General features: G+C 41.3%; 1 protein-coding gene across 2 annotated transcripts in view; it reads left to right on the forward strand.

The window, feature by feature from the left end:
• The window catches only part of DOP1A (DOP1 leucine zipper like protein A), a 1,012,538-nt gene that overhangs the window by 634,318 nt on the left and 363,660 nt on the right, over positions 1-14,560 (forward strand). For both annotated transcript variants that reach the window (XM_078648131.1, XM_078648132.1), the window contains one exon: positions 696-821. In XM_078648131.1, the coding sequence (XP_078504257.1) occupies positions 696-821 (126 nt within the window). The remainder of the gene's footprint in view (positions 1-695; positions 822-14,560) is intronic.

Raw genomic sequence — 14,560 nt, forward strand, 5'->3', positions numbered from 1 at the left:
AATTGTGAGGGAGTACCCACATAAGAGGTCCCATTTTAGAGGTTTTAAAATAGGCAGTGATTTATGAGTCAAGTAAATATTCCTACTTCTAAGCAGACAGTCCTCACATTTGAATTAAATGTTCTGAAAGCCAGTGGTGGGCTTGAAGCTATTACACAAATGGAACAGCATTCATTATACTTATAATTACAATAGTCTTGTCTAGGAGAGCGATGTGCTTCCTGCAGTCAGTTGAAATTCGATGGAAACGACTCGGCCTTTCATTCTTCTGGGGTGGGTAAAATGAGTACTGTTGGAGTTATAATAACATTTTTGACTCTGCTTCGAAATTGAGGCGCTTCATTTTATATAAATGGTTAATTGTTCAGTTCTAAAGCTGAAACTGTCTCACAGCAGAAGGTCTCAGATACAAAAATTGAAGGCACATGCTCAAATAAGGCACTTATTTTCATAGGTAACTGCGGCCATTGGTGAAAATAGTATCGTGCGTGTGACACCCCGTGTTCAGGAAGTACTTGTATCTTTCTTACTACTTTCACATTGAATTCTGTCCTTGCCACCATCATCCTATGCTAGTTCTGTTACAATTGGCTCCTCAGAGATATAATAAAATACTTACCTTCTTAGTCGCACATGTTCTCTACATTGAGCAAGAAACTGTGAAATTCCTATCTAACACTCTTTTTGTATTTTAGAACGTGAGACAACAAATTCTGGAATTGCTGGGCCCCATCTCAATGAATCATGGCGTACATTTCATGGCCGCCATTGCATTTGTTTGGAACGAAAGGCGGCACTTCCAAAATACGGCCAAAGCCAAGGTATGCGCAAACCTTCCTAACGCAGATCTTATGGTGCTTTACTTTACTTATTCATTTGTATTAGATTTGTATGTGATGCCTGGAAATTCCCAGTGTATATCGTATATTAAACATCTTGAATTAGTTCTCTGTACTCAATGGGATTAGAAGTAATGTGTTCAGGGCCGGCTCTAGGCTCACGGAGGCCCTGAGCAGGGAGTGTAGGAAGGGGGCCCGAGCCCGCCAAATCCCTGCCAGGGGCCGCCTCGCAAATATGTATCTAAGGATATATATTGGCGTGGCGGCCCTGTGCAGGTGCACAGCTTGCACATGCCTTAGGCCGGCCCTGATGTGTTCTTCCCTACAGTCTGCCTTTCTGATTACAAGTACCCTTGAATAATACCTCTTATTTTCACCTCCCATGGAAATACTGTTGCCAGAGGTCCCGGTAGTTTCAGAGGCGGGGATTTAATGTTGGGGGAGCTACTGGGTCCTCAACAGTTTAAACAGGGAAAACGGTCTAAATGCAATTATATTGGTTTGCTCTCAAAAAGCTCACATTGGTATAGTAGTCTCTGGCACTGAAAGGAACCACTTTTTGTACGGATATGCTCCTTGTGAAAGAGGAAAATGCTGTCATTCGCTGTGAAGTTAGCCAAGGGCTGAAGTGGGCTGTCCCATTGCCCCATGTTGTAGTGGGTGGAAGAAAAATGTGAATTACACAACACACTACTGGATGAAGAGGGTTGACTGAAAGTGCCTTAAGTAAGCATATTATATAAATAATTTTTGTAAAATCGAAAGGTCTTTTGCTAGTGCCAGACCTAAACAGGCAAGCTTTACTTACAACATATTTTACAATGTGATGCCAATAGAGTTAACACTTCTCACCATCTATATGTACCTGGCTCCAGATACACCTTTTTCATTCCTGGCATCTGCCCATTAATGCCCAACTCAGTTATGCCTTTGCTTACATTATATATCCAGTGATCTCTGCATGGCCGTTGATTCTCAAACATGGTAATGGTAGTGAAATTGATGTCACACACGGATTGATGCCAAAATTATCATAGGAAGTGAAGCCACACGAGCGGGCTGTGTTTCCAGGAAGTGATTACATGTGATCTTTGACCCTTATGACATTCCCGGAAGTACATCATAAAAGTTAAGAATCCTACAATTAGTCCAAAATTAATGAAATACAATGGTTAATAAACTAGATGCACATCTGTTCTAGATTCTAAGAATATTTAAAGTATGGTGCTCTCCTAATAGTAAGAGGTGCACTCATTACATATCCATGTACAGTTTCTCTTATTCATTCCCAGTTAGTCTCTTACTTCTAACGCTATAACCCTCTAGTTCACAGATTTAACTCTATTTGTTCTTCTTTCACAGTTTCCCACCCTGTTCCACCTTTCTTATTCTCGCCTCAAATACATTGTCCTCTCATATACAGATCTTATATTTATATTTTCTCTGCTTATTCCTATTCGCTCAACATTTCATCTTAATCCCTATCTTTGACCACTATGTTTCGTTATATCTTATTTTTCCCTCCATTCAAAGAGCCTTAATTCTCTAACCATCATTGCAGAAAGTCAATTTATACTTCATCTTTCTTGATAATGTTCTTATCTCTATATCAACTCTTGTTTCCCACCTAACACACCTCTATTGCAAATATTCTCTCGCATACATCTGTGATGTATTCCTATAGGTTCTGTATCGATCCCCCTATTCCTGACCCTATTCTGGTTAACGAGTTAACTAGCAGCCATCCCATGATGCAGAAACCGTTATCTGATTACGCCAGACCACGGCACAGGAGTGCGTTATCTGATTAGGTCATAACGCTTGCCATCTAATTAGGCAAGCAATATTCCTCCAGCCCCTGATAAGGCATACGGAGTTCTCAAAACAAATCAAACCTATGACAACCTGGGAAAAACCCTGCGGCCATTGTTTTGATTTCACCGAGAACTTCAGTAAAAGAATGCGCTAACGACCAGCTCGTATGACATCCTTATTGACGTATCTATGTCCATCCTTACGTCAATCTCGGCACCTTACAGGTATAAATATTACCGATATTGCCTTAAGCAAACACACGCGGTGGTGACGAGATCGGAGCAGCGAGACTTCCCGAAGCCCAGCAGAGAGCGAAGCCCACTAGCTGCCCCGCCTTCCTGACGCGCTGAGAACGAGACGCTGCTTTCTCCTGCCGAGAAATCCAGCTCCGGCGCTTCCGAGCAGCCCTCGCAGGCAGCTTGGAATATCGAGACCTCAGACGAGAGATACCATCCCTCAACCATCCTAGATTCAAGGTACAGAACTGAATAACCCCTTTCAGAGAATTCTTGAGTCAGTCACTTGGCAAAACAAACTTAACTTAAAACTGTTACTTTCTATCCCCGCCCACGTATTAGGCTTAGGTCAGGTACACTGGGGTAGGCGTAGTTAGAAGCACCAGTTGAGTACGATTAGTCAAATGCTTATATGTATATATCTATTTTATCCATTTTAAACCACCATATGGCTTAGAAACCATATAAATGTTTTTACAGTATTATTTTATACTTCTGCTTTTATTGTATGCACTTTACTTAACCATAAGTATTGCAATAATATCAATTCATTTCTCTTGTACGAGAAGAGAGACTGATCAATAAATAACATCTTTTAATGAACACGCCCGTCTCTTCCTTTTCTCTACAATCTGGTGAAACTAAGAATGCACGTACTGACTGAGTAAAATAAGTTGTCTTTTGTTTTCACACGACTCTAGAGATACACTCTTGATTAGGGGAGAGCAAAGTTGTCATGTTCTATGGTTGTCAGAAACTAAATCCCTTCTTGTCTATCCAGGGAGGTTCAACTCCTCCTTGTCTATTCGAGAAAGTTTCTAGTGAACTCTGAGCTAGCTGGCAAACCCAAAACTTTAAGTCTAATATCGACAGTAGAAGACCTAGTTAACGTCTGGTCTAGGTCTATACTATTGGAGGTATTATTCCATTGCGCAGAGCCTATTGGGATAATAGGAACTACACTACATGGCGCCCAACGTGTTTGGATAGGCGATAAAACTAACGCAAGACTTTAGAGTAACTCAGTCGTGCTTTTTCACTCAGACCCCTTTTTCCCATAATACTCCAAAGACGTCTGGAGTGGGTGAGAGGTAAAATCCGCCAAACCTCGCAGGAGGGAACTCCTATGTATGGTTTTTGGTTCAATCAACGTTTGAAGGATACACTGTTCCAAAATATTGTGCATCTCATCTTTGTTTCCACAAGAAACCTGATCTGCAAACAAACAGAATAACCATCCTGACAGTAAAATGCCAGACAGTGATGATGAAAGAGAGAGAGCTAGATTAGCAGCTGAAATAATAGAAGCTGATAATACTATGCAAGAAGCAGACCCGGATATAATACTCATCCCGGTCAACATAAGAAGATCTATAACGTTAAAACTTATAGAAAATGGACTGACACCAAGAGGTGGTACAGTCATATTCGTAATTGAGGCACACGAATATCGGCAGACAGAGGTATTCTATTCATGGATAAACTTTCCAGCAGCAAATGCTGTAACAAAGGAGTTCCACTGTTATAAAACAGAGGAACCACCGGATACCTACACTCCTTTCGAGGAAGTGGAAGTACCACTCAAATTCCAAGAGCATCTGCTCTTGTTTAATGGCGCCCTAAAACATAATAACCACATCACCAGGCTCGGTCCACTAGGTAGACCAGGAGCAACGTGGCCGGTCCTAGCCGGATACACACCACATCCAGACATCGAAAGAATGTCTGCAGCAGATGTTTTAGTACAACTAAAACAATTAATAAAAATATATAGACAACTAGTCCAATATGTAATGCGGACTTCAACCATCCAACCTGTAGTTAAAATTCCACAGCTGACCCCACATCAGGGGAACACAAATAAAATTACACCACAGAACATACAGTCCTGCCTAGGTAAAGTACCAGCTAAACGGGAACAAATACCATTCTGGTTAGCACAAAAAATCACCCAAATAGAGGCGGTGTTTCCAGACACCACCCCTGTGGATAAACACAGGATTCTGACTATCTGTCTTCCAATGGGAATCGCACCACACGTGGAGGACTGTGACACTTGGGGTACAGTCTTTGCTTCCATTTACACAAAAACACATGGAGTTCCATCCATGTCAGTAATACCAGATGTGCTAAAACAAATTCAAGACGAATACGGTCCAGAACCCGCTTTAACTCTTGGTATGAAATTACTAAAAGACTTCAAGCAGGTCTCGGCAATATTACTAGCCAACATAAAAGGGGAAGCAGCGAATGTGGCGATCCGCCAGAGGTTAAAAGAGACAGATATACGAGCATGGAAGGATGTGAGGCCCCCCCCCCTGGCTGCGTGGAAGGCAGGCTTAGATTTTTGTATGGGCCTGGAGAGGCCAATCTTTGAGGCGCGGGGTTGCCCTCGCAAACATTTCAAGATATGGAAGCGGTGGGCAGACTATAGAGATTTGACGCTGGACCCCCCGGAGGACCCGGAGGAAGACCTATAGCCTAGTCTGCCCCAGAGAAGTCCACTCCCACACTCACACTTGCTGCGCAAAGTGATACGGTGCATATGGCTCACACACACGTGCATGGGGTTAGGGAGGGTTGAGGGAGGGTTCGGGGAGTTGGGTAGGTAAATTCTGAAATAAGGAAGATGGGGTTGGGGTTTTCTGTACCAATGGTTCCGCTGGTTCATTGCTTCAATGCTCAGATTTATCTTGCAAATGTAACTACAATGCCTGGTGGTATCGTCCTGATTGTGGGATGCCACTTTCATCCATATGCTCATCTTTATCAATAAAATCGTTGTGAAAAAAAAAAGAGACAGATATAGCAGACCAACCAGCTGAAATTGCCAGAATTATAGAAAAATCCTATGAAGAACTAGGTAGAGATAGTTTGGGTGGAATACCAGTGAAGCCCCAACTAATTGAAAGTCCTGAAAAAATATTTATTAAAAATAATCTAAACAGTCAAAAGAAGAACTGGGATGGAAACAAACAATCCAATCCAAAAGAAAAAAGATTCCAGTCCAGAGGAAGGTCTCCTCGGCGGAGAGAAAGATCTCCGGACCAAGGACCCAAATCTCCCCAAAGGGAGCCCTCTGTGAAAAAATACAACCTTAGAAATAGGGATAACATAAAGAAACCTGATAGATATCAAGATTTTGATACACGTCCCTCTCAATCTTTTCAGACTTCCTCGCAGAAATCGGAAAGAAGAGGACGATCGGAACCCAGGGAAGGGCACGTCAAGTCCAAAGACAAGGAACCTGCTCATCCAAATAAAAAATTACAGTTTCCAAAAAAGAAGGTAGCCAGTATTAAAGTATTCAACAATGCCGAGAATACTGAGGACACAGCTGAAAAACGGAGAGTGGGCTCAGACAATGCTAGACAGCGCAGCAGAAGTGAGCATAGCACGCAAAGTCCTTATGAATCATCTGGAGACAGTGGACACGAATGAATACATTCAGGTGGAAACTGCAGACACCAGAGTTAGCAAACCTCACAAAATATATGAAATAACTTTACGTATAGAAGGGGATAAGACTAGAAAAATAAGGGGCCTTTTTTGGGATAATCTCTCCAAGGGCTATGACATCCTTCTAGCTGAAAAAGACTGGCCACCAGAGTTTGTCAGGGAGTGCCCACATGGCAATGAAATAATTATGCCTGCCTTCTCAAATCATATTCCAATTCATAAAAAATATACACTTGCAAGAAAGTGGGCAGTAGCTCAGGCTCCTGCTTTATATAAAAATCATGTAGGATGGGATGAGGACTCTCCTCCTCACAAAAACCAGTTAAAATCACAACCTACTGCACAAAGGCAGTATCCAATCAAGCAAGAAGCTAAAAAACAGGTAAAAGAAATTCTAGATCAACTAGAATACCAGGGGGTGATTGAAACTTGCACCTCACAAATGAACAACCCTTTGTTTCCTGTCTCCAAACCAGACAATTCATATCGTCTAGTTTTGGATTACAGACACCTTAACTCGTGTTGCAAAACTTTTGCAGTACAAAACTCGCATAGTGCTGCACTAATGAATAACATAGTGCGCAAAAAATATAAAACAACATTAGACATCTCTAATGGATTCTTTTGTCAAAATATAGCACCAGAGAGCAGATACTTATCAGCGTTCTCAATAAATGGCGCTCAAAAAGAATTCTGTCGGTTACCCCAGGGGTACAAGAACAGCCCAGGAGTATTCTCAGCGAGGGTAACGGAGTTACTACAAACATATGATGACGAAGCATTATCTTATGTCGATGACATATACCTAACAGATGATGACTTGGATACTCACTTGAAGAGAGTGAACACCATAATACTTGGGTTCGCAGCAGAGGGTTACAAATTCAACTTTAAAAAATCTAGAATTGCCCATCTAAAAGTCCTGTTCTTAGGATATGAAATATCAAGTGAAGGCAAAAGCCTGGCTGACAATTTCCTAGAGAAATGTGCCGTACTCCAAGCACCTAGAACACTAAAAAACCTACAGTCAATTCTAGGCTTCCTAAATTTCGGAAGAACATACATTGCAAATTACGCAGAAAGGGTCAAACCCCTTTATGATCTAATAAAACCAGATTTTAAAAAAACCAATTGGACTCAAAAACACACAGAAATTCTGAGATCCTTACAAACAGATATGTTAATTAAAACAAAATTAGAAACACGTGATAACACACGCAACCTTGTGATTCGAGTCATCCCAGGAAGATGCGGATTCACATACCTGACCTCTAATGAGGGAGAAAAGGTACCAATTGCATTCAAATCACACTTGTACACAGAAGCTGAAAAGAAATTCAGCATTAAAGAAAACATTGTTCATGCAGTTCAAACCGCAATAGCTAGAGAAAAAGTTAAAGCTGACGGTAGACACATCACAGTCAGAACAGCAGAATCAGCCTTTGAGGCATTAACAACACCGTGTAATTTACCAACAACAGCATTGAATCCGGAATGGATACAATGGGTGAATTCCATTACAATGGACAAAGTAAAATACTACTTTGTTCCAGAACTAGAGGAACTAAAATATCTAGAATATGAAAGAATATTCCCTCTGCCAATCGACATTCTGCCATTACGACAGTACGCTTGTGTAATCTATACAGACGGACATGCTCAACCATCCGTTTGGGGGGAACAAGCATACAACACCACATGTGAGATTACAAAAGAAGTGTGGCGCGGAGGTATACTAAGACCTCTATTAACAAAAACACACTCAGTAGAAACTAATTCAGAACAACAGACTGAAATAATAGCATTGAAAATGGCGCTAGATAATGCAGATCGCGAATTCCCGACACTCATAGTGTCCGATTCGTATTACTGCGTCAAATCATATAACAGCGATTTACAGAAATGGATTCAAAACTGTTTCAAAGATGACACAGGTGCAACAGTAAAACAAAAACTGCTTTGGGAACAAATAGTTCTGTTAAAAAAAGAACTACCAAAGACTCACGTGATACACTCACTGAGTCATCAGCGTGATGGCGTTCACGTTGCAGGGAATTCATTGGCTGAGAAAGCCACAGCGGTAGCAACTGAATCGGCTTCCGTAGCTAGAAAAAAGCGTGCAGTAAAATACATTGACGGTGAAACAATGCTGGCGGTGAAAACGTCATCAAAAGGCGACTGCTCAGCGTTACCGATCAGTTATCCACTCAAATATACATACATAATTGATGCGAACTCCGTTCCTTTTGCTCGAATCCCTGGAGTGGGGGATAGAGTAATTCCAAACAAGGACAGGAGAACTTTGTTAATAGCAGACGCACATATGGGCGCGGGTCTCAGACACCTCAAACTAAAAGATTCACTGGAAGAACTACAATCAGTATACTGGTGGCCAGGCATGAGCCTGCATCATCACATTTTTGTAAAAAATGCCCGGGCTGCAACAGAGATCGCAGCGGCGAGAGGAACTGGGTAATACCATGGCGTTTCACTCAATAAGGGCTAAACAATAATCAGTGAAACAAGTGTAAATAATGCGTCCCATTAACAAATAAAGACTAGTTTCCACTTATAAATGTAGACCCCAGCACTCGGCTGACGTCGGGACTGTTATACAAGATTTGCGAGTCTAAATGGCATATACACTAGGAGCATGCTACGTTTGACCAAGGTTTTCACTTTAGCCCTCAAGCTTGTGGGAAAGCACGGCCAAATTAGCATAGCGAAGCGGGATTCTTCTCACTTCCTTCCTGAGGGATACGGGACGGTGTAAAGAAAAAACCAAGACATAAAGCAATCTATAACAGCAAAGGTATTAGGTTCGGGAGCTGGGTGGGTCAAACATCTAATAAGTGTCCAACGTAGTCTAAACAACTTGCCAAGAAATTCTCTGAGGGGATTCAGTCCGTACGAATTACTGTTTGGAACTAGGATGCTAGTCTTAGATCTTGACAGTCAGACTTCAGTGGTAAAAGAAAAAAGCTTTGATATCAAAGATCGTTTGGCTATTTTACAGGACTTAAACGAAACAAGAAAAGACTTGAGCAACATAAAGTTGAAACAGCAGCCAACAACCACTGAAGAACCACCACCTGTCCCAGCAAGACCTGTCTGGATTCCAAAAGTCGGGGATCTAGTCAGAGAAAAGATCGCGGTAAAGAAGGAATTTGGGCCTTCTTACAGAAAAGCAGTTCCTGTCTTGTCCATCAACGGGACGAGATCAGTTGTACTACCGCCGCTTGCTGGTAAAAAGGAGAACCGAGTTGTATCCATCGACCTGGTAAAACCACAATCATGTGGCCGATAACAAACAGTAGGCCAAGTGGACTCCCGATAAGTAGTAGAACACCAAGGTTTGCTACAAGTACAGAGGTGCTAACTAAAAAGCTAATCACATTCGAAACGCCTACAGAACAACAACAAGGACTATGCAACAATGCAATGGAACTCACACATCTGAAAACCCAAATAAAAACATTTAGTAGAGACACACCAACCTACAACGAAGTAACAAATGAATATGCTGAAGCTGCAAGAAACAGTAATCCTGAAGCAATTGGAACAATAGACAGAACGGCATCCGGCTACTTCATCAACTTTGAAGATTCTTCTGAAGATCTAAGTGAATCAAAGATACAGCCATCAACAAAAACTTTTAAAGATAAAGCTAAGGAACTTTTGAAACAGCTGAAAGAAACCTATCTGATTTCTCCGTGGATTGAATTTTGGGTGTCCTTGGGTGTATTTATCCTGATACTTTGGCTCATCATGATACTATGTTTGGGACGCTTCATTGAGGGAAAATATGCAAAAATGGACACAGCAAGCCAGAAAATCAACTTGATCCTCAAGCCACACACGTCTTCACACGTCAAGAAAAGAAAACTTTCTTCAGTCAATTTCACAGCCAATCCTATACCGGGTGGGGTAGCATGGGACAATACTGACTATGAAATTTATCGTCCGGTAGAAATCCTCAAATATCCACACCAAATCAAGATCTCGTTGAGTGACTTTGTAAAACCAAACTCATTTGCTGATGATTGGGACTTTGAAAGTATTAATAACATGATGTCTGATCTAGTGATGTCTGCTAAATTTACCAAACATGATTATTTGCAGGGTTCATCTAATTATGATAGTATGTACTGCTACAACCACTATGGTAACCATTTATTTTCTACATAAATCTGCACAACCTAGAAATGTTTTAAATTATAATCAATGGGAACATTGTGCAACCCCTCCAAAAGGAAGCTCAAGAACCGTTTATGACAAATATTCATATTTTTCAGGGTTCAACACAAGTAATGCTGAAACATTTTATTTCAAATTGTCAAATAAGACAGGAACAAAAACCATGCTAACAAACACAAAATTGATATATTCGGACTCATTTTTTGAACAAATGAATACATTTGGTTTTGATTATTGGGACAAAAATGTTGAAGTAAAAAGTGTTTGGGGTACAAAAGAATGGCAAGTACAAGGTATAGAATCATTGTTTAGAGCCTGCATGATCCCAGAACAAATTATATTCTTGAATGACACTATTCAACAAACTACCTGTCTTGGATTAGCCAAAATCAAAGACTTAAATAAACCGTCTATTCCAAAACCAACAATGAACAGCAATAACTCTGCAGATGAAGAGATAGACGTAAACTATGTATTAAACCAAAACAGAACAAATCCTGATTGGAAACAATGGTTAATCTGGCCCACAGATACTAATAACTGTCAAGACAGATTCCTGAACAAAACACAGGGGTTCACATTGACCAGGCCAGACCCTAGATATTCCCAAAGACAACACCCAGGGATAATCACCACCTACAGTGTGGGCAAACTCTGCCTTCAATGGCTACAAACTTCCACACTGACAGAAATTAAGCAACACCTAACTTTACTTACTGATGGTGCTGACTTGCGTGATTTCATTATGGGACCGCGCAAACAGCGTCAAAAACGCTTCATAGCAGCCTCTATATATGCAGCTTACAACGAGGCCTGGAAGATAACTCAAATTGAGACAGCAGAAAGTATACGGGAAATTGACCGTATTAATTTGGAAAAATCGCTTTCTGTAGTGGACAATGGGTTAATGACTCTGTCCTCCAGAATCTTTTCATTGGACAGCATTGTGTCATCAGCAATCGACATAATATCGCAAGACTTACTGTTGTTACAACACGGTCAGTCGCAATTGCGTTCTATTTTAGAGCTTGGCTGGACGTTACAAAATCTACGTTCAGGCTATGTGCCTTGGCGTTTAATCAACACAACGTCACTATTCCATATCTTTAACCTTACTGATAAACAAATCAGTATGGCACAAAAGGGTGCTGATTATACAATCCTGAGCATTGAGAAACTCGAGAGATTACCATTGACAATGTCAGAACGACCTGTCATTGAATGGATAATACATGGGCTAATTAATATTCCGATATCTACTTTCAGGTTTCAATACTGCCAAAAATATATACAGGCTGGCATGTACGAAAAATTGGGAAAAGGGTACATTAAGACAACATGGAACTTGCCCTATTCACATGCATGTGTCAGTAATAAAGGACAGAAAGTGTTTCTTAGTGGCAATAATTGTGCGATGTCACTAAGCGGTACACTTCTGTGTAATGGAATTAGTTTGCATGGAGCCTGTGAAGGGAACTCAAATAACCTTTCATGTCACCAGCTAGGCGCACCTGCAACAGAGATAGAACCATTCTTTAAAAGACTCTATAACGGGAGTTACATTCTAATTGTGGATCGCACATGTTGTAGTCTACTGCCCGGGGTTCCTTATCTCGTTAGTACGACTGCGAAGGTCATGTGCTGTGGACGCTTATTGTTCCCCAGCTCCTTTCCAGACAGGGAGGCAAGGGCATGGCCTCACTTGAAAATTACTTCTATTCGAGTCGATACTTTAAGCAGAATGAAAACAGTGCTTCTCCAGACGCCGACCAGGCTCACGTCATCAAAAGAAACGTATGATCTCCTAGTCGCAAGGACGACTGCAGAGATTCACTCATTGTTATCAACTAATTCCCCCATACATTTCGCAGAAATCCTGAATGAAATCTTAAATATTTCTGATACCAGTGGAGTCTCAAATGTATTTAAGACTGTATTTTCGATGGCATTAACACCATTCAAAGCCATACTGGGTATTTTTCCAGACTTCGTCCATTCGATTTTTGGAGGAGTTCCCCTCATTTTGGGACTAATTGCAGGAATCCTATTCTTAGTCCTGATATTTCGTTATGGCAAACCATGTCACAGACAAAACACCTGCGACAAGGGAAGAAACAATCCGAGCCATTGGATACCGGGACCGGATATCAAAAATCCTGGGACTAACCCGGCTTAGAGACCTGAACATGACTTGGTTTCTTTCATTTCGACCGATATGGCAAAGATGTGTTTTACCTGTATTAAGGTGCATGCTGTGCGGAGAAGAATGCGTGTTGGACACCTGTCTGACGCTACAATCGGATGCGCCAATGGATGCAGAAACATTGTTGGGTCCGGTAAAGGCTCATGCATTGTGCTGCCCTCAACGGCTGCCAATCCTGATGACGGCATTCGTGGAAACTTCACCACTACGAATAAGGGGTAGTGAAGATCAAGATGAAAGCAGCATCGATCAGGTACAACCTTCTGTCAGCAATGCTAATCAAAACGTCAATAGAGACGATCATGCACATGAATGCATGGTTACATCCTTTTCCGAATTAGTGGAACTATCACAGGAATCTGTTGACAGCTTTTTCAGCAGTCTCAACGATATGATGTTCTCACCAGAGCAGAAATAATGACTCTTGGACAAGCTAGCACACGGCGTTCCCGACACCTTGAATTTGGCCTTCAACTTTAATAATAAAGTAGCAAGCTCGACTTTTTCTCCAGTTCACGGACAGCAATTTTTTAGCAGCCCCAAAATATTTTTGTTAAATTTTACGGGACACTTTTCTTCTGCTTAAAGTAAGAACTATTCTTAGAGAACTAATTTCTATTTTTAGAAACTTCATAGACATTAGCTGCCCGCTGGTATGTTTATAATTATTTTTGAACTGTGATGAAGTGGTCTCGAACCTTTCTTCTGTATTAAGAGCCATTTCATGTGTAATTCTCATATTCAATTACTAATAATGTATACATATGCGTGATTAATTTAGCATTATTCTACTGCTTGAGTGCATATAGTACATATGACAAATTTTTTCCCCGTATGTTACATAATTTCGAAATGCATTATATGTATTTTGGGGTGGTAAGGTATACACGATACTCTACAGTATGTTTTTCTATGCCTAGATTCGTAAATATGGCCATAGTTAGCGTGGAGTGGGTGTGATGTATTCCTATAGGTTCTGTATCGATCCCCCTATTCCTGACCCTATTCTGGTTAACGAGTTAACTAGCAGCCATCCCATGATGCAGAAACCGTTATCTGATTACGCCAGACCACGGCACAGGAGCGCGTTATCTGATTAGGTCATAACGCTTGCCATCTAATTAGGCAAGCAATATTCCTCCAGCCCCTGATAAGGCATACGGAGTTCTCAAAACAAATCAAACCTATGACAACCTGGGAAAAACCCTGCGGCCATTGTTTTGATTTCACCGAGAACTTCAGTAAAAGAATGCGCTAACGACCAGCTCGTATGACATCCTTATTGACGTATCTATGTCCATCCTTACGTCAATCTCGGCACCTTACAGGGAATAAATATTACCGATATTGCCTTAAGCAAACATACGCGGTGGTGACGAGATCGGAGCAGCGAGACTTCCCGAAGCCCAGCAGAGAGCGAAGCCCACTAGCTGCCCCGCCTTCCTGACGCGCTGAGAACGAGACGCTGCTTTCTCCTGCCGAGAAATCCAGCTCCGGCGCTTCCGAGCAGCCCTCGCAGGCAGCTTGGAATATCGAGACCTCAGACGAGAGATACCATCCCTCAACCATTCTAGATTCAAGGTACAGAACTGAATAACCCCTTTCAGAGAATTCTTGAGTCAGTCACTTGGCAAAACAAACTTAACTTAAAACTGTTACTTTCTATCCCCGCCCACGTATTAGGCTTAGGTCAGGTACACTGGGGTAGGCGTAGTTAGAAGCACCAGTTGAGTACGATTAGTCAAATGCTTATATGTATATATCTATTTTATCCATTTTAAACCACCATATGGCTTAGAAACCATATAAAT

This window comes from Lissotriton helveticus, chromosome 6 (genome assembly GCF_964261635.1).
Source record: "Lissotriton helveticus chromosome 6, aLisHel1.1, whole genome shotgun sequence".
Lineage (NCBI taxonomy): Eukaryota > Metazoa > Chordata > Amphibia > Caudata > Salamandridae > Lissotriton > Lissotriton helveticus.